Source organism: Tursiops truncatus, chromosome 14, assembly GCF_011762595.2.
Source record: "Tursiops truncatus isolate mTurTru1 chromosome 14, mTurTru1.mat.Y, whole genome shotgun sequence".
Lineage (NCBI taxonomy): Eukaryota > Metazoa > Chordata > Mammalia > Artiodactyla > Delphinidae > Tursiops > Tursiops truncatus.
In genome coordinates, this window is record NC_047047.1 from 77,651,008 (window position 1) to 77,675,500 (window position 24,493).

Here is a 24,493-nt window from a genome sequence, read left to right on the forward strand (position 1 = left end):
GGGGGTGGAGCGGTATCAAGAAAGGGGTCACAGGCAGGTGACATGTATCTGAAGCTTATAGAATGTTATGGTTATTTATTGCTGCTTTACAAAGCACCCCCAAACTTAGTAGCTTAAAATAACAACAGTCACGTCTTTTTCTCTCTCCCAGTTCTGGTGGTTGACTGGGCAGTTCAGGGTCTTTTATGAAATTGCAGTCAGATACAGCAGCTAGGGATGGGCTCATCTCAAAGCCTGCTTTATTCACATGTCTGGCATCTAGGCTGAGATTTTTTAAAAAGCTGGGGAATGGAGTAGCTAGGGCTTTCTCTTCTCTGTGTGGTTTCTCCTTGTAGTCTTTCCTTATGGTGTTCTCAGACTACCCAGATTTCTTACGTGGCTGAGGGATCCCAGAGTCAGCATCCCAACAGAAACCAGCAAAACTTCATGTCATTTTTCTGTAATTTAGCTTTGGAATTTGGGTAGCTTCATTTCCATTGTGTCTCATTCACAGAAGCAGTCACACAGGCCCTCCCAAGTTCAAGGGAAATAGTTAAGTTGACAGGGCCTGGGCCATCTGCTCCTGAGCTGGCTTCCATGGCTGTTGGAAAAGGCCTCCATTGCTCCCTGGCTGGTGGTGCAAGGCCTCAGCTCCTTGCCCCGTGCAGCTCTCCACAGGGCTTCCTGAGTGTCCTTTTAACATGGCAATTCCTGGGCTTCTCCTAGAGCAGTTGATCTACGAGAGAGCAGGGCGGATTCCGTAATGCTTTTTATGACCAATCTTGGAAGTCACGCTGTTGTTTACAGCATGTTCTGTTTGTTAGAAGTAAATCACTAGTCAGCCCCCACCCAAGGGGAGAAGCATTAAGCTCCATCTTTAGAAGAGTATCAGAGAATTTGTGGACAAAATTTAAATTATATTTCATATACTCAAGGCTTTGTCAGACCACCATTAGTATTTTCTTCAGACTAAACATCTGGATCATTTTCTTTAATAGATTTCTAGTCTGGCTATACTCCTGGCTGTTCTCCCTGAGAATTTTGTTTTGTTTGTAGGATTTTTCTAGACATCATTCTTTTCAAGCCTATTTTTGCTTATGTTTTTCCTTTTAACCACCTGCTCAGATTGCCTGATATACAAATTAACTTTATCACAATGAAACTATAAAATTTAAGTCCATTTTACTTTGTGCTTAAGTTTTTTCCCCTTTTATTTGTCATTTATGAATTATTAGAACATTCAAAGGGTAAAATTTTTAAATAAATAAGAAAAATATTTAAATTCCCTATTGGGAGGAAAACTTTTCCTCTACCCACTTAGATTGGAATGGCTGGTCTGGGGGTGAATACATACATACATATATGTGTATTATCAGGGTATAGTTGATTTGCAATGTTGTGGTAGTTTCACATGTGCAGCAAAGTGATTGAGTTATACATATACATATGTTCATTCTTTTTCAGATTCTTTTCTCATATAGGCTGTCACAGAATATTGAGTAGAGTTCCTTGTGCTATACAGTAGGTCCTTGTTGGTTATCTGTCTCATATATAGTAGTGTGTTTGTGTTTATCCCAGGCTTCTGATTTATCCCTCCCGTACCATGTTTCCCCTTTGGTAGCCATAAGTTTGTTTTCGATATCTGTAAGTCTGTTTCTGTTTTGTAAATAAGTTCTTTTGTTTCCTTTTTTTAAAAATTAGATTCCACGTATGAGTGATATCATATGATATTTGTTTTTCTGTGTCTGACTTCACTAAGTATGATAATCTCTAGGTCCATCCATGTTGCTGCAAATGGCATTATTTCATTCTTTATTATGGCTGAGTAATATTCCATTGTATATGTGTACCACATCTTCTTTATCCATTCCTCTGTTGATGGACATTTAGGTTGCTTCCATGTCCTGGCTATTGTAAATAGTGCTGCAGTGAACAACGGGGTGCATGTATCCTTTCAGATTATGGTTTTCTCTGGATATATGCCCAGCAGTGGGATTGCTGGGTCACATGGTAGTTCTGTTTTTAGTTTTTTAAGGAACCTCCATACTGCTCTCCATAGTGGTTGTACCAATTGACTTTCGGTCTGAGGCTGATATTAATCATTGATCACTTAGGAGACCGAGAGAGAATTCCATGATTAATAAATAGATTGGAAGGTCTAAGGGGCCATGATCTTTTCTCCTATAATCTTATAAAAATCAGTCTAATCTCTGTTTTTTTTATTTTGGAGTTAATTAGAAAGATAGTGTTAAGGAGCTCCTCTATCAATTGATACTGCCCAAATCAGTAAGTCATTTGCATGTGTTTGCAGGTGAAGACCCAGAAGAAAGGCGTGGACAGGTTCTAATCCTTCTAGTAGAGCAAGCACTTCGTTTCCATGACTACAAAGCTGCCAGTGTGCATTGTCAGGAGCTGATGGCCACAGGTGAAGTAGATACTAAACACTTTGCTCTTGTCCTCTTTATGTGGTGAATAATGGAAGAGGTCTGTTTTGAAATTAGTTGCCTAATCGGTAAGCCAACCACATTGTGTTCGTAAGCCTTGAGAAATGTTTTGTGAGTGGTGATAAGTATGTATTCCATGTGCTTGTATGTTAATATACATACTTTAATGGGCTCAAGGGTTATATTTTATCTGAGATATGGTTGCTTTCCATTCCAGATTAAGAACAGGCTCATAATTTTAATAACAATTTTAAAATATTTTAATGCCTTTTTATGTATTTGTCATATAAAAGAAAATTTAAAAAATTTCAAGTATCTATAATTTGTGAGTAATTGTCAGTATTTCTATTCTTTAATTTTTTTAAGAGATAGCATAATGCTTTTCAAATTAATGTTGAGTAATTGGGAAGTAGTTCGCAACCCTAAAACTTTCCATATTGAAATTATAACTCAAGTCTCTGGAGGATAAGCAGGTTATATTGTGGAATAATTTCTCTATTAAAGAATACATTCCCCAGAGGGGTAGGAAGTGACGTTGTCTTATTACAGGCTCTGTGCTAAATGATCTGCTTTTTGTAGCTGTGTCTGACTGTGTGAAAACTCAAGCACATCCGTTTACCCATGTCTGTGCATCCCTAGTGAGTGGTTATAAATGCACTGCTTCACTTCATAGTAACTCCTGGAGCTGTGCACTGACGATAGGTATACTTTCTGTATGTATACTGTTAAAGGAAAAAAATATTCTGACGCTTCTTACAAATGGTAAGGAAGACTTTATTCACGAATTTTGCAGTGGGGGAGAGAGAACAGGCTCAACTCCAAATACAGAAAAGGCAGCTGGGAATTTACCACTGAGGAGCAGGTTGAGGGGTCAACAATGGGTGAAAAATGACAGGGAAGAGACATCAAGAGTAGGGGGATTGGTACTAAACCGACTTAACAGGATTCTTACTGATGGCAGGCCGGGGTGATCAGATACCAAGGGTGAGAGATTCCCTCTGAACTAACTTGGCAGGATTCTTGATAAAACTGGGTTATACGGGTTCAGCAAGGACTGGGCCAAGGTATAGGCCTCCTTGAGAAGAGGGCTCAGAGAAGCCTGAATAAAGTTTTGTCAAGGAGAGAGTCTGGCAACACATCTATGAAAATGTTGAAAACTCTGGGAAAAAGCTCAACGCTTTATAACCTCAGCGTTAGAAAACTAGTTTCCCGAAAGAACTGTGTTCTGTAATATTAACCTAGTGATTTTGCAACATTAGGTTCAGAATAATTATGGTATTCTGGATAATCATTGTTGTCTTAATTTATTACTGCTTACTTGGAGAGCTTTGTAATTATTTTATTCCTATAAGGATGGTACCTGTAATTTTGACCAATTTTGACTCTGTATATTTAGAAAGAAGGCCTGCTTTCTAACTGGAATGCCTTCAAATAAGAATAAAAGTGCATTTTAAGAATTCACAGTATAAGCTTGCATAGGATAAAACTCCGCTGGTGTCAGGGGCTGACTGTATTTTTGGCACTGTCCTTGGATCTCTATCTTTATAAAGTGAATGATTCCGTGTAGCTCTCTATAATAATTTCTCTTTACCTAGGCTTTGCAGTGTATAAATACAGCTTTTAAATACAGGCTGTTTTTAAATAAAGATTGTTCAGTTCTTCTAACAACCTAATGAAGGAGGAATTATTATTATTATTGTTTTTTAGTGGTGAAGGATGTGTGACACTTGGAACTTTCTCAAGCTCACACAAGTACTTGAACCATACCCTCAAGTCTTTCTGAATTCAGATACCCGGTCTTTTACTCAACATCAAAGCTCAGTAGATTATTTGTAGCCTTGTCAGGGAATCTAAAATTTAACATAGTTTATCAGAAGAATTTGTCTGGAGCAGCACTGAACTTTCTAGACAATGAACTCACCTAATCTTTCTTTTCTAGTTTCAGATCCTTATGTGCTTCTGCTTATATAATAATATGCATCACTAATGACTGACTTTGCTTTGGTAACGTAAGACCTAAGCAGAAAGCCGTTTCTCATGTTAGATTAAAGATTTTTTCTTGTAGTGAAAATCAGTTTGTTTTTTCTTGCCCTTTTTCCAGGTTATTCTAAAAGTTGGGATGTTTGTAGCCAGTTAGGACAATCAGAAGGTTACCAGGACTTGGCCACTCGTCAAGAGCTCGTGGCTTTTGCTTTGACACATTGCCCTGCTAGCAGCATTGAAGTTCTTTTGGCCGCCAGCAGCTCTCTGAAGACAGAAGTAAGTGTTCCCAATAAAGTCAGTGCTCCCGAACTGTATGAAGTGTATTTTGTTGAGTCTGTGGGTTTGGGATTTGTGCTCTTTCTTTTTCAGCAATATGAAAATTTTAATTTATGGAAAAAAATAGTCTGTCACTTATATGAAAAGGGACTCGAAGATATTAGGATATAAATTAGTGTTGTTGGCTTTATTACAGTAAAGAAGAAAGGGTACAGGTATGAGAAAAAAAGAAAGTATATTAGGAAATAAATTATTGAATATAATGGGGTGAGTTAGTGCTGTCAAGAATAAAACATGTAAGAAGTGGTCCTGTGCAATATACTTGAAACCATGTGAGTTAAAACCAGTGATGGTACCATCCCCGTAGAAGTCCTTTGGAAATGGCAGGATATGGGCTTTGGCTAGAGAGAAGCTGAATTTCCTAAAATTCACAGGCTAAATCTGTGTCAGGGAGGATGGTGCTCTGGTATGGAAATACGGTACTGTTAAATATGTGAAGAGGGCTTCCCTGGTGGCGCAGTGGTTGAGAGTCCGCCTGCCGATGCAGGGGACACGGGTTCGTGCCCCGGTCCGGGAAGATCCCACGTGCCGCGGAGCGGCTGGGCCCGTGAGCCATGGCCGCTGAGCCTGCGCGTCCGGAGCCTGTGTTCCGCAACGGGAGAGGCCACAGCAGTGAGAGGCCCGCGTACCGCAAAAAAAAAAAAAAAAAAAAAAAATATATATATATATATATATATATATATATGAGAAGAGATTCTGGAAATCACATTTTCATCTCATGGTCATTTATTACATTGTATATCAGGTTTTTCACACTTGATTCTGATCCTGAAACTGTGGTTGCATCCTTGTGAAGGTGTTCATGGAGTCCCACAGTAAGCCTGTTACCACAAAGTAGTCATTAGGAAATAGTGTTTTTGGTTTTTTTTTCCTCAAAAGAGTACTTTTTAAATTTAAAGCCTACATTGTAAAATGAGGCAAATTTAAAAACAGTTGTTCTTTTTTCAGATTCTTTATCAAAGAGTGAATTTCCAAATCCATCCAGAAGGAGGAGAGACTATCAGTGTGTCACCATTGATGAGTAAAGTGCTACAAGAGGTGAGTCAGGGTGAGAGGGGGCAGTGTGAAAGGTGGTTGTGAGAGGAATGAAACAGTCACCCTACTGTGTGTGTGTGTGTGTGTGTGTGTGTGTGTGTGTGTGTGTGTGTGAAGACTGTTCTTTTAAACTTTTTTGGTGTGTGAAATATAACATATAGAAAAATACACAAAACAAAGATGTCCAAGTATCATAAAGTATCATAAAGAAAACATCCATGAAACCATCACACAGATGAAGAAATAGCTCACGACAGGCCTTCCACAGGTCCCCTTCACGCCCTTCTAATCTCTCTCCTTCCAGAGATCCTGACTCATCCCAATAACTAGATCCATGTGTGTTTTGTTCTTGTTTTAAAACAACTTTAAAACCTATCACACCCCTCCCAGTATGATAGTTTAATTTTACCTGTTTTTGTACTTTATGGAAATAGTTACACTCAACATTATGTCTGTGAGATCCGTCCATGCTATTATATGTGCTGTAGTTGACTCATTGTTACTGCTGTATAGAAATTTATTGCTATATGCATATATTCCAGTTTATCCTTTCTAATGTCGACTGACATTGGTTTGTTTTCCATTTTGGTTACTAAAAATAATGCTGCGTCATCATTCTGTACGTGTTTCTAGTGCACACGTGCAGACCTTTCTGTCTGGCATGGACCTACCTAGCGCTGGAAGTCTGCGTTATTAGATAAATGTGTACGTTCAACCTCAGTCGATAATCCCAAATAAGTTTCTAAAGGGGTTTCACCGTTGCACTCCCAACAGCAGTGTCTGGGTTGCCGTTTGCTCCAGTCCAGCACTTGGCACGGGTGGTTTTCTCAATTTTGCCTGTTCTCTTAAGTGTTCAGTGATATCTACTCTCTTAAGTGTTCAGTGATGGCTTTTTGTGATTTGATTTGCATTTTCCTGATTACTAATGAGATGGGCTTATCTCAGGAGAGGTCCTCTTTAGTGAGGTTCCTATTCAGTTCTCTTGTCCATTTTAATTGAATTTTAATCCCTTTTCCCTTTCCTCATTGAAATTCTTATGAATAAAACTTGTCTGGACCCATTAAGCAAGTATGAGCCTCAGGAGAGTTCACCCTGGGAGAGGAAGGAGGAAGCATGTACTCACTGAGACCTCCCTCTTGTGGGTCAGCCTTTGCTCTATGGAATTGAACTTTTTATGACTATTTGTAGCAACATAGGATTGGCACTTTTTTAGGTCAAAGGCAGTAGCTATTTCTAATATTCTAACTAGATAAATTTAGAGGTGATAATCCTCTTTATAGATTGGTTCCCACAGGATTCCTTTAAATGGTAAGCTTCACTTTCAAAGTGTAGAATGTCATTCATTTTTCTAGTAACTATTTTGGAAGACATCTGTTGTGATAAGTGAGCTACACTTAATCTCCTTTTTCTTGTCTTTGTGTTTTTTGTTTGTTTGTTTGCCTTATATTTCCATACATTGATTTTATTTTTAATTTTTAAATTTTTTTGAGATATAGTTGATGTACAATATTATGTAATATAAGGCAAAAAATAGTGATTCACAATTTTTAAAGGTTATACTCTATTTATAGTTATTATTAAATATTGGCTATACTCCCAGTGCTATACAGTATATCTTTGTAGCTTATTTATTTTATACCTAATAGTTAGTACCTCTTAATCCATTACCTCTATATTCCCCTCCCTCTGCTCTCTCCTCACTCATAACCACTAGTTTTTTCTCTATACCTGTGAGTCTGTTTCCTTTTTTTATATTTATTAGTTCGTTGTATTTTTTAGATTCCACATGTAAGTGATATCATGCAGTATTTGTCCTTCTCTGACTTATTTCATTTAGCATAATGCCCTCCAAGTCCATCCATGTTGTTGCAAATGGCAGAATTCCATTCCTTTTTATGACTGAGTAGTATCCATTGTGTGTGTGTGTGTGTGTATGTGTACACACCACATCTTCTTTATAAAGTGGCTGTATTCATCTTGCTGAACTCATCTGTAGTTGTATACTGTGTAGTTACTTTTAGGACTCTGGTACAAAGCTTCAATTGTGGAATTTATTAATAGAGTTAAGGAGTAGTTAGCTTTGCCTACAGTGGAATATGTACAATTACTTCATTTCCATAATTCTTTCTTTTATACTAAAATTCAGTTTGACAAACATTTATTGAATACACATGTGTATCCCCAGTTCAGTGCTAAGTGATCTCAGGATGTCAAAGAAGTTTGTAATGTGATTTTTGGCCCTTAAGGGTTTTTCTCCTATTCCTCCTGTAGTGATGACTCCAGGAGAGCACTGACCAATAGAATTTTCTACAGTGAGGGAAATATTCTGTATCTCCACCGTCCAGTGTGGTAGCCACTAGTCACATGTAGCTATTGAGTACATGGAATAAAGGTCGTGCAACTAAGGAATCAAATTTTAAATTTTGTTTGATTTTATTTATGTTAATTTTACTAGCCACACAGGCTACTGGGTACCAGATTGGACATCACAGTTCTAGAAGGTGAGATATTCAGAGGAGGATTGTGTTCTGCAGTCAACACTGCAGATGCTTTTTTTGGTTACTGTTGTTACACTGTCTTTGAAGGGAAGTCATAGCATTTTCCAGGGACCTGGAATGGTATAGGTGTATTTTGTCCTTTGGCGTGTTTTGACTTGTTGTATTGATTAGTTTCTGTTCGGTTTTCTCTTATTGGATATGAAAGCACGTTAAATTCTATGGTGTTTTCTCCATGAGATTCAAAACAGTTCTTATATTGGGGAGTTGGCAAATTTTACTATTTTTCAAGGTCCAATGGAAGACCTGCTTTTCATGAGATCTTTATCCCCATTTTTGTACCTTTTGAACCCCTGATCCTTCCCCACTTATTCAGCCGTATCACCCACTGTCTCCACAGCCTCCTCTCTCTTCGTGCCTTCCAAACACGTGCTGTGTTCCAGTCACGCTGAAGTTACCCCGTTCTCTGAGTAGGCTCTCTCGCAGCTTTGGTGTTATCTAGGGCTCTTTGCCTGTCCTGCCCTTCTTGTCTTGTGCTCTTGTCATCTTCCTGCCCTCCTGATCCCATCTAAGCTGTCGTTTTCTTAATCAAGCTTTCCTTGAGTCCCCATTGTTCCCTCTCCCGTATCCCCCAAGCATCTCGCATCATCGTATCAGCACGTGTGTGGTACGGTTTGGTCTGTGCGGCAACTGGAAGCATGTCATTTACCTTTGTGCTCTCTCCATGGACTGCTTGTCACAGAGTGACTGCCTCGTAAATGTTTAGTAAAGCTAATTTGGAAACTCCCACTGCAAAAAGATTAGTGTGTGGTAAAAATAAATTAGAAAGTAGATTTTAGCCTAAAAATATAGGGGATTTCCAGTTTAACTCATACGTGTGTGCTCTGGTTGCTATTGAGGTCCTGTTGTATTTCGGCCACTGTAAGGGGCAGTATCATTTCTCTGTTTAGTAGAGAATTGCACCATTTTTTGCTGAGTTCAGCTCCATAAGCTTATTCTGAATCCCCATCCTTCTTTATAGAATCCATGAAAAGCCTTTTGTGGCTTTTGGGTTTCCTATTTTCTGCTTCTCTGATGAATTAGAAAGTGTCAGCCCGGCCCGTTGGTAGCCTCTTTGGAGTAGAGCCTGCTGTGTCACCAAAAGTGGGCACATACTGCTCCATTAAGATTTCTTCAGTAAATGTAGGAGACCGCCAGCAGTCCTCCACAGGGTCCATTTAGCGAGGAAAAGGAATTCTTCCAAAATGATTGTCTGTTTTGGTCTTTTTTTTTTTTTTTTTTTTTTTTCAGCTCCTTAAAAGCTTTCCGGTCTTCCTTTTTCCTCTTCCAACAAGCTGTAATAGATCTAGGTCTCATGAAGTGCTAATCCAAGCCCTCAGTGAACACATGATGGCTTTGATTCATGAAGCACATTTCAGAATATTATAGCTACTATTATTAGACTGAACTGCAGTGCTTAGCCGTAAGATGCCGTGTGTTACACATTAACAGTAGATGTAATAACCACGTTAAATTATAACTCATAAATGAGAGCTGACTGTATATGTAATCTGCTTAATGCCCAAGACTTTCATTACTCAGTTGTGAAAATAATGATTTTTACTTAAGTATTCAAGCAAAGAAAAGATGTTAAGTGCTGTTCTGTTGCATTTGCATTAGTACAAGTGGAGCATACAAGTTCTAAGGTATTGGCTGTTGTCCCGGTGAACAAGATATTTGCTTTTAAATAGAACAAAGTACATAATTTGTGAATAACTACCAAATCAAAGATTTCTAGTTTCTTATTAATGTTGGTCATTATGTTTTTTTTAGGTGTAACAGTATTCCACCACTTAGAGTGTATTAACATTTTGTTTAGTTAATATTAGTTATATCACGTAGCCAATAGTGTTTTCCCCAGATAAATCTAATTAGAGTTGGAAATGGTTAATATACAAGGTTCCCATTAAAAAATCATTTTCACTGTGGGAATTCTTGTTATGAACATCTTAAGTGGCTACAGATTTATACAAGTGGACTAATTAATGTTTAGAATTGAGGCATGGGCTAAGCATACAGCTATTTTGAATTTATAAATGGATTATTTAGAAATACTGAAATAAAAACAAGCAAATGACAGTTGTATTTCAGTACCACGGACAACCCTTTCTTTTCCCCTTCAGCAGTTGATGGACGTTTAAGTTGTTTGCACTCTTTAGCTATCATGAATAATGCTGCTGTGAACACCGGTATACAAGTCTTTGTATGGAAATATGTTTTGATTTCTCATGTAGGTATCTGGGAGTGGAACTGAAGGATTGTATGGTGTATATGTGTTAAATATTGGAAGAAATTGCCAAATTGTTTTCCAAAGTGGCTGCACCAGGAAGTATTAAGGTTCCAGTTTCTTCGTATCCTTGCTAACATTCTCGACTGGCTTTTTGCTTAAAGCAACTCTTGTAGGTGTGTGTGGTATCTCATTATCATTTTGGTATGTGTTTCCAAATAACTAATGATAATGAGCATATTTTCATGTGCTTATTGGCCATTTCTATATCTTCTTTGGTGAAATGGCTATAAATATATTCCCCATTTTTTAACTGTGTTATTTGTCATCTCCTTACTAAGTCGTAAGAGTTTTTGCTGTTGTTTTTAAACTCTTGGATACAAGCTGTTGGACGTGTGATTTGAAAATATTTTTCTCTCAGTGTGTGGTTTGACTTTTTACTTTAACGGTGACTTCTGACTTTCTTAACAGTGACTTTTGAAGTGCAAAAGCTTTTAATATTGCTGAAGTCCAGTTTATTAACATTTTCTTTTATTGCTTGTGCTTTTGGTGTTGTATCTAAGAAATCTGTGCCTAACTTAAGGTTGTGAAGATTTACTCCTGTGCTTTTTTCCTAAGAGTTTTATAGTTTTAGCTTTTATATTTATTGATAAATAAGTAATAATGAACCATTTTTTGTATGAGGTCAAAGTATAGGCTTGAGGAATATCCAACATACAGAAAGATGAGTTAGAACTTTACCTCATATCATAAACAAAAATGGACTTGATCGCATCATATTTGTTTTTTCTTTTATGTGACATCTTGTTCTTTCTTAAAGGATTTTCAATCTTATATTGCAAAAGGTACACATTAATATTATGAAGTTTAAAATGATTTCATCTGAAGTGGATTTTTGTTAAAATTATTGCCTTAGTAATTTTCATTTTTCCAGATGTTTTGAAATTTTGGTTTGCAAGCTTGTTTTGAGCCCTACCATTCAGTTTAATTTTTTTTGGCCATGCAGCGCGGCATGTGAGATCTTAGTTCCCTCACCAGAGATTGAACCCGTGTCCCCCTGCAGTGGAATCAATGAGTCTTAACCACTGGACCGCCAGGGAAGTCCTCATTCAGTTTAATCTTTATTTCCCTAGACCCTCCTTAAGGATTCTGTGGTTTCCTCTTATCTAATCCCTTGGTGCTTCAGTCCAGAACCACATCCTAGAGTAGCTTTTCACTTGGGACTCCCTCCCGCTGTACTAGTGAGGATGTGAGAAATACAGACGTGGAGCCAGTGATGGTTTTGCCCAGTTCTTTTGGGCTCTGATTCAAGTTCTCTGCCTCCATCGGCCCACAGCTTCATGAAATAAACATAAATGCATAACCCCAGGCAGTGAGCCAGGATGAAGTTCTCCGTCTTACAGGGAATCCTTTTAATTCCCAGTTCTTCTCTGAGGAGGAGGGCCTGGCGGCCATTGCCAGCATCTGAATTTTGAGGCCCCAAGTGTTGAACTCTATAAAGTTGAGTGTCTTTTGCCTCTTCTTTCTATTATTCTCAGTATTTTGGAGCATGGTGAACATATTTCAGCATAATTCATGACTCCATCTTGACTGGAATGTGTAATGTTTTCTTTAATTACAAATATAGTACAGGCTTCTATTTTAACAACCCGCTTATAGGGATTGTTAGGAATTCAGATAATATAGGAGTTCAGATAATCAGTATAATCTGGCATACTTTATTTCTTGAAAGTAGAAAAAAAAAGATATGTGAAACACTTATGAAAAAATACTGACATTTGTTAATTTTTGATAAGATGTACATGTATATTTGTGGTAACTTTGGTCTTTCTGATTTTTTTGAAATATAAAAATAAACAATAATACATTGATATGTAAGCTCTCTTTCTTCTCTCTCAGTTCTTTCTCTCTCCCCGTTCTATGTATCCCACTGCTCAGAGGTAAACATTTTAAAGTTTATATATATCTTTCCAGACTCTTTCTGAGCATAGACAGATTTTCTATATAGCTCTCCTCTGTCTCCTGGAGGACTATTATTTTATTTTTTAAACTAAAATGGATTTGTACTGCATATATTATTTTGAAGCTTGCTTTTTTTCATATAATGATATGTGTCACGGACATCTGCCCTTGTCATTGCATATAGACCATTTATGTCATGGTGTAACAGTGGTCACTGGATATGTATGTACCATAATTTATTTATCTTTTCCTTTGCTTTTCAACTTTTGGATTGTGCCCAGTTTTCCTTTATTTTGGACTGAACTGCACTGAGCATTTTATGTACACATCTTTGCATATTCATGCTAGTATTGCCCTGGGATAAAATGGGAGAAATGGGCTCCTGAGAGAGACAGTTTCCTGTTTCTTGTGGTCTGTCCTCCATAACTTTGTGTAAGTGCTGATTAAAAAATTGGGCATGGAAAAAGAAAATAAAAATATACTCCATATACCTCTGTTTTTCCTAACTACAGTTCTCTTCATCTGGATCCAAGAATGCTAGAAGATTCAAAAAGGATTCAGTCCCTAAAGCCCCTGAAATAGTGTGTCAAATTTGTTGTGTTAGTATATGTCTGTTTGTGGCTTTGTGTGTTCATGTATGTACACATGCATGTGCATTCAGTTTTCTGGGGAAAGCAGTTATAGCTTTCATTAGAAATGTATAGGGGGCTATGACTCCCAAAGATGAGAACGTCTAAATTGTAGCCTGGCCTGTTAATTAGCAGATGAACTGAAGCAGAGTCAGACTTTAGAGTGATTTACAACACGGGGTATTTTTCTACTGCTTCTTCTCATAAATAGTTCCAGAAGTAGTATCACCAGTAATAAGGGTTGCATTCTTAATATTTCGAATTCAGGGTGAAATTTGCTGTAAGTAAATGTTAGGTGCAGGGAAGTACTTTGGATTATTTGCAGATATGTTGGAGTAGAGAGGGTAGGGGCTGAGCTGAGTCTGAACTCTATTTGGGATCCTTACCTAGGTTATGGGTACCACCAGCTCAGTTCTCAGTTGGCAAACAGGTTTCCCAGAAATTAACCCTCAAATTACCAGATACCAGAGAGAGCAGCTCCTAAATAGATTACTATAGTAATTGATCAACGAGAATTGTTTCTGTAAGCCACGCTTGATGTATGGAACTGTCCTTGTTCTTGTGAACCTGTTTGGTTATGTTGTCTATTGTAGGACTTGAAAAATATTATTAGTGCTTAGGAGGTTAACCTTTGAGCTGTGTAACACTTGACATTAATGAGATTTCATGTTAAATTTTATGCTGGGAGTTGTTGACTTGGTTTGGGGGATTGATCTGTTTCTGCTGTTATACACTGTAAATTAATTAGCAGTGTGCAACTATGAATATAAAAACTGCCAGTAGGAATCATTTCAGGAGTAGATTTTGCCTAACCTCTTTTTGCTTTCCCTGTTACATGGAGTTGAAAGAAAACTGCTTTCCTCATTAATGCCTCTGGTTACACTATAATCTTGGTAGACTGCCCCCAAATTAAGTGCTTCTTCTGCAGTCTAAATGAGCCTTTTATTTTACTTTCTCTTTTATAATTCTTATAAGGGAGGAATCTCTCACAGAAAATCCTTTTATCATGTACATTTCTGTGCATTGGAATTTCATTTATCTTCTGAAACAAACTTTTCAGTTTCCATGTTTAAAACTTTCTGTCTTGAGTTAGCCAATCCATATGAACAGAGTAAATTTTAGGTTTATTTTATGAAATGGAATAATTGTTTTATAGCCTGCTGTGTCACCAAAAGTGGTCATGGGAAACAGAGGTTTAAAAAAATTTTTTTAATTGAGATACACTCGACATACATTATTGTGTAAGCTTAAGGTGTGTAATACATTGATTTGATATATTAATATTGCAGTATAGTTGCCATTGTAGCATTAGCTGACACCTCTGTTGCATCACATAACTATCATTTCTTCTAGTGCTGGGACACAATTCTTTTTCATGTTAAAAAATTAGAAAATCTTTTGAGAAAACTTAACCAACAGCAAAGTAGGTAAACTGTAAGTATTGGTTAATACAGCTTAAATACATTAGCAGTAAGAATAAAATTCAAATGCTTTTCTAGAAATTATTAAGGATCCTAACATGATGTAGTCATTTGCTTTTGCTGCTATAATATATTACTATAATTTAGCAGCTGTAAAACAATGCACATTGATTCCTTATCATTTCCGTAGGACAGAAAGCGGGCAGGCTTGGGTGGGTTTCTGCTTAGAGTCTCAGCCAAAATCAAGGTGCCGGCAGGGCCGTGTTGTTTTCTGGAGGCTCTAGAGGAGAATTTGTTTCCATGCTCATTCATGTTGTTGACAGAATTTCATTCCTTGTGTTTGTAAGACTGAGGTCCTCATTGCCTTGCTGTCTGTTACCTGAAGTTTCTTCTCAGCTTCTAGATGCTTCTTGCATTCTTTAGCTTATGGCCCCCTCGCTCCATCTTCAACGCCAGCAATGACGGGTTGAATCCCCTCATGCTTCACATCTCTCCTGCCTCTTCCCCCCATGGCATCTCTGTGACCCTAGCTGGGAAAGGTTCTCTGCCTTAAAGGCTCACGTGATTAGGTTAGTTCCACTCAGATAATTCAAGATTATCTCTTCACCTCAAGGTCTGTGTTCTTAATCATATCTGCAGAGGCCCTTTGCCATGTAATGTAATATACTTGCAGGTTCCAGGGATTAGGATATAGACATTTTTGGGGGGCCGTAATTCTACCAACCAGATATAGCAACTGTCAGGTTGGTCTAAAATGGTGAATTTGTCCTAAGTGTTTGTGTGATGATGTCTTGGTAATTATTGAGTGATTACATGATTTATCATTTTTTATTACTTAAATAACATATTAATGAATGATGTGATATAAACCTAAATAGCCAAATTAAACTATTCTTCTATTATTGACAAGAAAGCTATTTAAATTGCAAGACTAGACCTTAATTTTTCTTTCCTTTAACTGGGATACGACAGAAAAAATAAGTAGGAATAGACAGATACTAAACCAAAAACTTGGCTTTTGTAGAACAAATTTATCTTTCTTTGATCAAAAGCAGATGTAGTTGCTGTCATTTCTGTTTAAACAGATGTTAATGTGTTGACATTTTTCTCCACATGGAATCTCTTGGGTTAGTAAATGGAGAGTTCGAATTCTAGCTGATTGCTTCAAGATTGGCAGGAGGTTCCACATTATAAACCTTTTAAATACTAATAATGATCCACTTGTTTACGTGATAGACAAAATACCTTTCCACATTTAAGGGTGGATCATCTGAATCTTCTAAGTTTGTCTGGGTCACGGTAGCATTGTTCAAATGAATATTTCTTAATTAATCTAAATAATAAATACTTTAACATGTCTTGTCAAAGAAACAAGCATGAGTATCTCATTGGAGGGTATTATATTGGTAAAAAAATGATGAACCCATTCTTTGCCTTATAAATATTTCTTTGACTAATGCACTAAGATGTATTTTCGTTTACTGAACTTTCTTTTGTAAATGATTCGAGGAGGTACAATGTGCTAATAGTGCTTTTGTTTCACGTTTTTTCGTTACTGGCAAAGATGGATTTGTAGATCTATTTGTCCTCATGTCTGATAATTTTAAGTAGTCACATTATCACTCTCTGCTCTGTTCTTGTGACTTCCCACGTTTTTGCTCTTGCCGTTTTCTTTTTTTTTTAACATAGGATGAAGTAAGTGTCCCAGGCAGCAACTCAGCTGACCTGTTCCATTGGACCACTGCTACCACCATGAAAGTCCTTTCCAACACCACGACCACCACCAGGGCTGTGCTGCAGGCCGTCAGCGATGGGCAGTGGTGGAAGAAGTCATTGACTTACCTTCGACCCCTTCAAGTAAGCAATGCATCTTGATTTTTTAATTCAATTGGTGTGGTTTATATCAGTTCATTAGCATGCTCTTCAGTTGGTTTCACTGTTGTTACAGCTTTATTTTCTTTGGATTATTAAAATAATCTCTTAAGAAATCTAGGCCTCGCATCAGATAGGGAATGAGTAATTGATTTTATGGAATGTAATATACTACCATACAATATTTGCAAAAGACAGCAATACGGATTTAAGTACGGCTTGGTTTATATGTCAGAATTGAAGTTTACTGGGATGAAAAGGAAAATGATGTTTATCAAGGCTCTCTCTCTTTTGCTATTTTTCTATAGGCCAGTAGTGGAAGAGAAGTGCTAGGAGCCAGCCTGGGGGCTGTCTTAGTTCTCTCGAGTTGCTGTAACAAAAATATCATAGACTGGGTGGTTTAAGCAGCAGACAGTTATTTCTCACAGTTCTGGAAACTGGGGAGTCCAAGATCAAGGCGCTGGCAGATTTAGTATTTGATGCAGGCCTGCTTCCTGGTTCATAGACCGCCATCTATTTGCTGTGTCCTCACACGGCAAAAGGGGTGAGGGACTTCTCTGGAGTCTCTTTTATAAGGGCACTAATCTCATTCCCAAGGGTTCTGCCATCGTGACCGAATCGCCTACCAAAGGCCCCACCTCTTAATACTATTACACTGGGGTTAGGATTTCAACATATGAATTTGGGGCGGGGGGCACAAACATTCAGTCTTTAGTAGGGCCTTCAGGTAAAGAGAATGGTTTAACCGATTCTTTCACGTATTCTGCAAGTAGAGGTCAAGACAAGCAGTAGAACAACTGAGTTTGTTTTCTGTGACATCTTAACCCACTGTGTCCCTGCTGTCTTCTCTGCATTCTCACACTGCCATCCATCCTTTAATCTCTCACTGGAAAACTAAGAGGAAAAAGAAACGTGCCTTTTTATAAATGCACCCTGAACATTTGAGTATCTTATTTATTAATTAATTCTGCAAATACAGGCATTTTCCATGTGTCAGATAATGTGCTCATCACTGGGAAAAGAGTGGGGAAATCCTTCAGTCTAATTCCCTTCCCTTGTGTAACCTGTATCCCAGTGGAGGAGACAAAGAAACCAACCGATAGCAATATTTGTATAATAATGAAATGGCAGGTGGTAATAAGTACTATGAAGATAACATTAAGCAAGGTAAGGGAATAGTGAGTGATACCCGGGGGAATGAAGTTCTGATTAGGGAAGTTAGTTTCTCAGAAGAGGAATCACTCTGAGCAGAAAGCTGATTGAGCCAAGTAGGGCAAGTACGTTTTGCAGGAATGTGCTTGACATCTTTGCAGACAGAAAGGAGGCCAAAGTAAGGGGGAGCAGAGTGATGAGTGGGGAGAATGGTAGGAGATGAGATCAGAGAGGTGGTGAAGAGGCCCACCATGCAAAGCCTTCCATAGACTGCGATAAGGACTACACGTTTTATTCTCAGCAGCACGGAGAGCTGTTGGAAAATTCAGACAATGCTGTTGTGTGATCCAACTTTACTTTTCATAAGTCTATTTAACTTCTGTGTAGAGAGCCATCAGTAGTGAGTCAGGAGTGAAGCAAAAAGATGGATCTCTCTTCCAGGACTCCAGGTGAGAGATGTTGGTGGTTTGGATTAGGGTAGCCATGAAGGAAGTGGGAAGTGTTTGGTTGAGGGATGTATTTTGTGGACCTGATGATGGTCTGAATGTGGGATATGCAGGAAAGAGAACTAAGGATGATCGCCCAGAAGAAACCACTTACTGACATGCAGTGGGCTTGACTTTGGGTTAAGTCTGTGCATCTTTCTTCGTTTCATGTATCACACTGGATTATGGTTAGGGTTACTTTTCTGTCTCACCTGTTGGGGTGTTTTGAGGGTCTATGTCTCAGATGAGGTGTTGGATACTGTGCCTAATGTATAGTTTCTAGTAAGTGTCAGTTGTAACTTCTAACATCATTTGCAGCAGGACCTTGGTTGTTTCCGGAGGCTATGCTTGGCCTAAAGTAAGTGCTTAATAAACTTTGGAGGAATGGGTGAATATCTTCTACTTGGCTTTCCAATAAGGGGCTCTTTACAATCTATTTGAGGAGAGCAAAACATAAAGACAGTTAACCATGGTAGGGATACTATAATACTGCTAATGAGGAATACTGATGACCAGTCTTATGAAGGCATCTGTGTGGGTTGTAGTTGTGGACGAGGTGGGAGTGATGCAGGGGGCCCAGTCGTACCTTGTCTCCATCTGGTGCGGTTTCAGCAGGTGCGGTCTGAGGTGGGCCTGGAAGGAGAGGTGGGCAGTCAGCATGGACCATTACCCTCATAATGGAAGAAAGGCATAGTGGCCGGTAGGATGCATAAAGTAGATGGTTTAGTTGGTGTGGAGAGTTAGTCTTTAAAGCTAATTAACATTTAATAAGTTTGAATGTTATTCTCTGCAGTTGAGATTGAATACTGTTGACTGCGTTATTCAGAGCTACTGAAGGATTTGGGAGCAAGGGAACAGTATGCACAGAATGATGTTCTGGAAAGGTTATTCTGACTGTTGTATAGAATGTTGGCCATGTGTGTAACACCGATTGCTTCGATGTTTCTGATTCAGTGATATCAAAGTGACCAGGAAAATCAAAAGGCCCTTCAGGGTAAGGTTGAAGTGCTGCGCTTAGAATATGGTGATTATTCTCACATTCTCCGCTGGATATCGGTGTCACTCTGACACTCTCTCTTTGGATCACACATGCACATTGATGCGTTTCTCCTGAAATCTGTTTGTTCTGTCTTCCTTCCTTTCCTCCTCCACCTCCCCTCCCAGGTCTCTTTCTTTTTATCCAGTGTTCTTCACTTTGTTCTGTTTAGGGACAAGAATTTGGTGGTGCTTATCGAATTGGAACCAGAGCCAATGAAGGCCTAGAAAAACAAGGCTGTCATCCTTTTTACGAATCTGTCATCTCCAATCCCTTTGTTGTAGAGGTAAGGTACAGTGTGCCTAAGAACACGGATTTAGCTGTCATGGTGTTGTGGGCATTTTACAATGAACAAAACTTACAATTTTCCTAAAATGTACTTCTTTTGCTTTGTTCTTACTCATGTTGTTCATTGGTTTTATGTGATTTGTTTCATATACAACATGTTATGAGACTAAAATCTATTTATAATTTTACATAAAATAACGTGCTTCAGTAATTCAAGTTACCAGAAGATAAAATTCCTGTCATTATGTTTTCTAAGAATATCTTTATAGAGAAAAAGACACCCTACCAAATGGTGTAACTGCTTCTTTTGTCTAGTCTGAAGTGACCTATGGCACCTATCAGCATGTCCCGGTAGAAAGCTTTGCAGAAGTATTGCTGAGAACTGGGAAACTGGCAGAGACTAAAACTGAAGGAGAAGAAGTATTTCCAACAACGGAAGGTATGAAAGAAGGTTCTAGTTCCCCAACAGTGTGTAACTTATATTAGGAGAATAGTAGATGAGACTGTATAAATGAATGAGAGTTGGGAAAAACAATAACGTTTTCAGTAATTTTGAATGGCTTAACTTGACACCATCATTTATACATCTGTTTATTCATTGATTTAAATCATTTATGGAGTATCTACTCTTTTCTGGATACTTACCAATTGAGGGTTTAAAAGGTAAATAAGATATAATTCCTATCTTAAGGTTGCTAATTATGTAAAGTGATTCTTATAGTGAATGATATAAAGTGCTCAATAAATATTTCCTTTTTTCCTGCTTTTATCGATTAGTTAAGAATGTTTAAGTGCTTGTTGCATGGAATGTAGTTGTATATTTCGTCTTAAGACTTTTCTGCATGGTGACATATCTTTCCATGTGAAATTTTTTGAAAAGAATGAAATGTATGCAAGTTTACCAAAGACAACTTGCCATCTGTACTTTTTTCCTCTTTAGCCTCCTTCTTTTCAAGGTTCCAGGGTGATTGTCTTGACTTTTTTTGTTTTTTTTTCAATTTTCCCTCTCTCTCTGCTCTACCATCCTTAGTGGGTACCTCAGGATTTAAAGGCTACTGGGGCTCGAGCTATCTTGTCTATATTCCAGGCATCAGTAAGGAGGAAAGCGGGGTGGGAAAAACAGTTTTCTTGGCAGTCCTGTCCAGGACTTCCACTTACCTATTGCTGGCTACATCTAACTGCCAGTGAGCCTGGATGATGCTGTCTCTTAATGGAGCACATTGCTGTGTGGAATAAAACTTGGGGAAATGTGTGTGGGGAATAGAACTGCCATGTTCCCAGAAACCTGATGCTATAACTTATTTTTATTTTTTAATTTCATTTATTTATTTATTTATTTTGCGGTATGCGGGCCTCTCACTGTTGTGGCCTCTCCCGTTGCGGAGCTCAGGCTCAGCGGCCATGGCTCACGGGCCCAGCATCTTCGTGGCATGTGGGATCTTCCCGGACCGGGGCACGAACCCGTGTCCCCTGCATCGGCAGGCGGACTCTCAACCACCGCGCCACCAGGGAAGCCCGAAGACACTATTTTTATCTTCAGTGGGCTTGCAGTCAAGTGAGGAGACAAATTTATGTGTAAGCGCTAAGACAGGCAAACACAAGAGGCATTGGGATGACAGACATATGACCGCTGAGTGAAGAGGGCGTGTGAAGAGGCTTCCTGGAGCAGGTGGTATTTGACCTGAGTTTTGAAGGATGAATAAGAGTATAGTACATGAAAAAGGGGGGAATTTGAGAGGGAGATGTGTTAGGAGAGGCAGAAGGGGGATATTTTAGGTAGAGGGAAGAAGATGCACAGAAGCAAAGAAGATAGGCATCATGATTTTTCAGGGATTTGTGTGTTACTCTAATACCCGGAGGGGAGAGACAGTGTGGGCAACCAGTGAAGAAATGAGGCAGCAGTTGGCTGGAAGGAACGCGGGTGCTGAGTTAAACATTTTAAATGAACCTGCTACTGAATGCTATGGGGGTTTCAAGCAGAAGAATATTATTCAGTTTCCTTATCTGTACAGTGGGCATAACGGCCTGTATGTCCCACCTCTGGATTGTTGCTCTTTAGTGGTGATGATGGGGCCCCGTCTGCGCACCTTTTCCTAAAGGCTAGTCCTGCCCTGCACTGACTTCCTTGCCATTGGCCATCTCGTACTTCAGTCCATCCAATTATGATTTCACCTTGTTTTCAAGGCCTGCTGCCATAGCTGTCCATGCTGGTTGCACATTCGAATCACTTAGGGTATTTTTAAGAAATACTGAAGCCTGGGATCCAATGTAGACCGTTTATTTCAGAATCCCTGAAGTGGGGTCCAAACACATCAGATATCTTTTACAGTTCCTCAGGCGATTCAGTTGTGAAACCATGGTTAAGACCCTTTGGATGTTTCACGAAAGATAACAGATTCTTTCCAACCGTCATATGTCTGTTCTTCAAACTCTGACACACCTGCTTCCTGGCAGCCTGGAGAAAGCCACCTGTATCTTTTATGTCTGTGTCTGGTCTTTTCAGCTTAAGGGTCGTATCCTGAGTGCTATATCTATTTCTAACACTTTTACCAGGGTTTTCTATATGATAGGTGCAAAATCAGTGTCTCTTCACAATGATGAGACTAGGTACAGTACGTGCATGACAGTTATTGGGACAGGAATTGAGACTATGCTTTTGGTGAATCTGAATCCAAGTGCCCAGAGATGTGTGTTCTATTCTTAGTACTGTAGTGTCTGTGAGATTTTAGTGGGATTTTAGGGATTTTCTTTCTGCCCCAGTGTTTCTTCAAATTGTCCTTTTTGACAGATTTTAATATCCCATCATGGGAAAGAACCCAAGTTCATTAAAATATTTAAAAAAAAATTTTTTTTCTAATATTGTTGAATAGGAAAAACATTTCAGAGTACCTACTGTGTATATTAAGAGTGGAACTTTTTAAATATAGAGGTGATTTTAATATAAATCATCCCTTTAATTTACATTTGGGTTTATGAAATTATGAAGCATTTTCATAAACTCTCACATTTGATATCTCCTTTTTTTGCAGATAAACAGGCAACTTTATTATAAAGTAGGTACAAATAAAATGTGATCTTATAGGTCTGATACATTAGAATACTAGATGTTTCATTTTTTTAAAAAGTACATTTAGATATTTATTCCTAACCCTTGAAATTTATAATAAGTCAGTCAACAGACTATGGCCATACCCTTCCCTGCATGCCTTTTGTTGCATCTGTTAAATGGCATTCTGAGTTGAATGAACCTGACATGTGTGGTGTATCTCTTTTTATTCACTTCCAATTTTATTGAAATATAATTGACATATATAGCACTGTATGAATTTAAGGTGTACAGTGTAATGATCTGACTTACATACGTCATGAAATGATTATCAAAATAAGTTTAGTGAACACTCATCATCTCATATAGATAGGAAATAAAGGAAAAATAAAAAAAAATTTTTCCTTGTGATGAGAACTCTTAGGATTTACCCTCTTAATAACTTTCCTATGTAATATACAGCAGTGTTGATTATATTAATCACGTTGTACATTGCATTCCTAGTACTTATGTATAAGGGGAAGTTTGTACTGCTTTTTAACTAGTTTCATCTAATTCTCTGTCCCGCTACCCACCGCCTCTGGTAACCACAAATCTGATCTCTTTTTCAATGAGTTTGCTTGTTTTTGAAGTATAATTGACCTACAACACTGTCAGTTCCCGGTATACAGCATAGTGATTTGATACTCCTGTATATTACAAAATGATCAACATGTTTGATTTCTCTTGATAATGCTAATATATTTGAGACAGATATCTCTGGCTATTTTATAATATCAAATATTTGTCAGAAAGTCAGCAGATCTGATGAATGATATAGGTTAAATGACCCAAATTAAAAATCGTAAAAATGGGACTCCTGACTTTGGTTCAGAAGTAGGTCACGGTACAAATTAAACTTCCCAACATGAGCTGAGTTGTCAGGATTTTTTAATAAAGTTGATGAAAAGGTTTTTATGGAGACTAGCTGAAGAAAACTGATCATTATTTATTTAGCTAAATGAATGATTTAATGGCTAATGATTTCCAAATCAATAATATGGGCAGCCTTCCTCTGTGAATTTAGTTCTGGAATTAAATTTATCATAGAGTGCTTTCCAGAGGCACTTCCTTTGCAGAGAATTAGTGCTTGGAGGCTTAAGACGTAGCTTTCATCTGATTTTGGCTGTATAACTTGTTTAGAAAATGCATTGTATTCAAGGTTAGAGAATAAGCACTGCAAATTAAATTCATACACACTGCTAAATGTAGGGCAGGCCTTTTTTGGGGAAAAGAAAAAAAAAACTTAAATGGCAATGTAAAATCACTGTGACCCAGTCTGTGGCCAGCCTGACATCTGGTGGGTTCCAGTGAAACCCCGTGGGATCTGGTCTACTTCAGAGGCTCATTGATCATTTTGTCCTGTGTCGCATCAGATGGCTCACAGATTCAGACTCTGAGAAGCTTCCCGTACGTGGGGGCTTGATTTCCACTTTGCAAGAATAATTGAGCCTCAGTGAGGGCTGCTGGGAAAGTTCGGGTGGTGTGAAGTGTGGGCAGTCATCGTGTCTCTCCCCACTCCCTTCCCCCCTGGTCCCTCCACCATCAGTTTCCTTCAACAATTCGGTTATTAGTCAGGAGGGGTTCTGGGTTGTAGGGATTGATGAGCTGTGATCTGGCTGTGGAGGAGAAAGATGTCACAAGATGACTTCAACAGTTGTGTTAAGGATTAGGGAAGAGATATGATCCCCTCCCTTTCAACCTGGGGACGTAGGGGACTGTGGTGTCCCCGATGCCAGTGATTGTGGTCTTTCTAGTCTTGGAGCAGTGGGGAGGTCATGGGCTTTGTGTGGCCGGAACCTCAGCTGCCTTAGTGCTGGAGCTGAGGCGTGCGTACACTTGTCTACAAGGATCTTTCAGGAAACCCCATTTGGGAAAAAAAATAACTGACGGGGAGCTTGAGCATTTGGCACTGTTTTCAGAGAGGAGTTTTTTCTCTTTTCTGCCCCAAATATTTTATTAAGGGAATTTTCAAATGCACAGAAAAGTGGAGAAAATTCTACAGCGAACTCCCGTATACTTCTC

The 24,493-nt window shown here is 38.5% G+C and overlaps 1 protein-coding gene across 9 annotated transcripts in view; it reads left to right on the forward strand.

Annotated features, from left to right (window-relative positions):
• The window catches only part of NBAS (NBAS subunit of NRZ tethering complex), a 339,915-nt gene that overhangs the window by 176,716 nt on the left and 138,706 nt on the right, over positions 1 to 24,493 (forward strand). For all 9 annotated transcript variants that reach the window (XR_004521674.2, XR_012325807.1, XM_033837994.2 and 6 more), the window contains 6 exons: positions 2,291 to 2,404; positions 4,525 to 4,682; positions 5,691 to 5,780; positions 16,240 to 16,407; positions 19,268 to 19,381; positions 19,699 to 19,822. Coding sequence is in view for 7 of the 9 variants with exons in the window: in XM_033837994.2 (XP_033693885.1) it covers positions 2,291 to 2,404; positions 4,525 to 4,682; positions 5,691 to 5,780; positions 16,240 to 16,407; positions 19,268 to 19,381; positions 19,699 to 19,822 (768 nt within the window). In the remaining 2 variants the exon portion in view is untranslated. The remainder of the gene's footprint in view (positions 1 to 2,290; positions 2,405 to 4,524; positions 4,683 to 5,690; positions 5,781 to 16,239; positions 16,408 to 19,267; positions 19,382 to 19,698; positions 19,823 to 24,493) is intronic.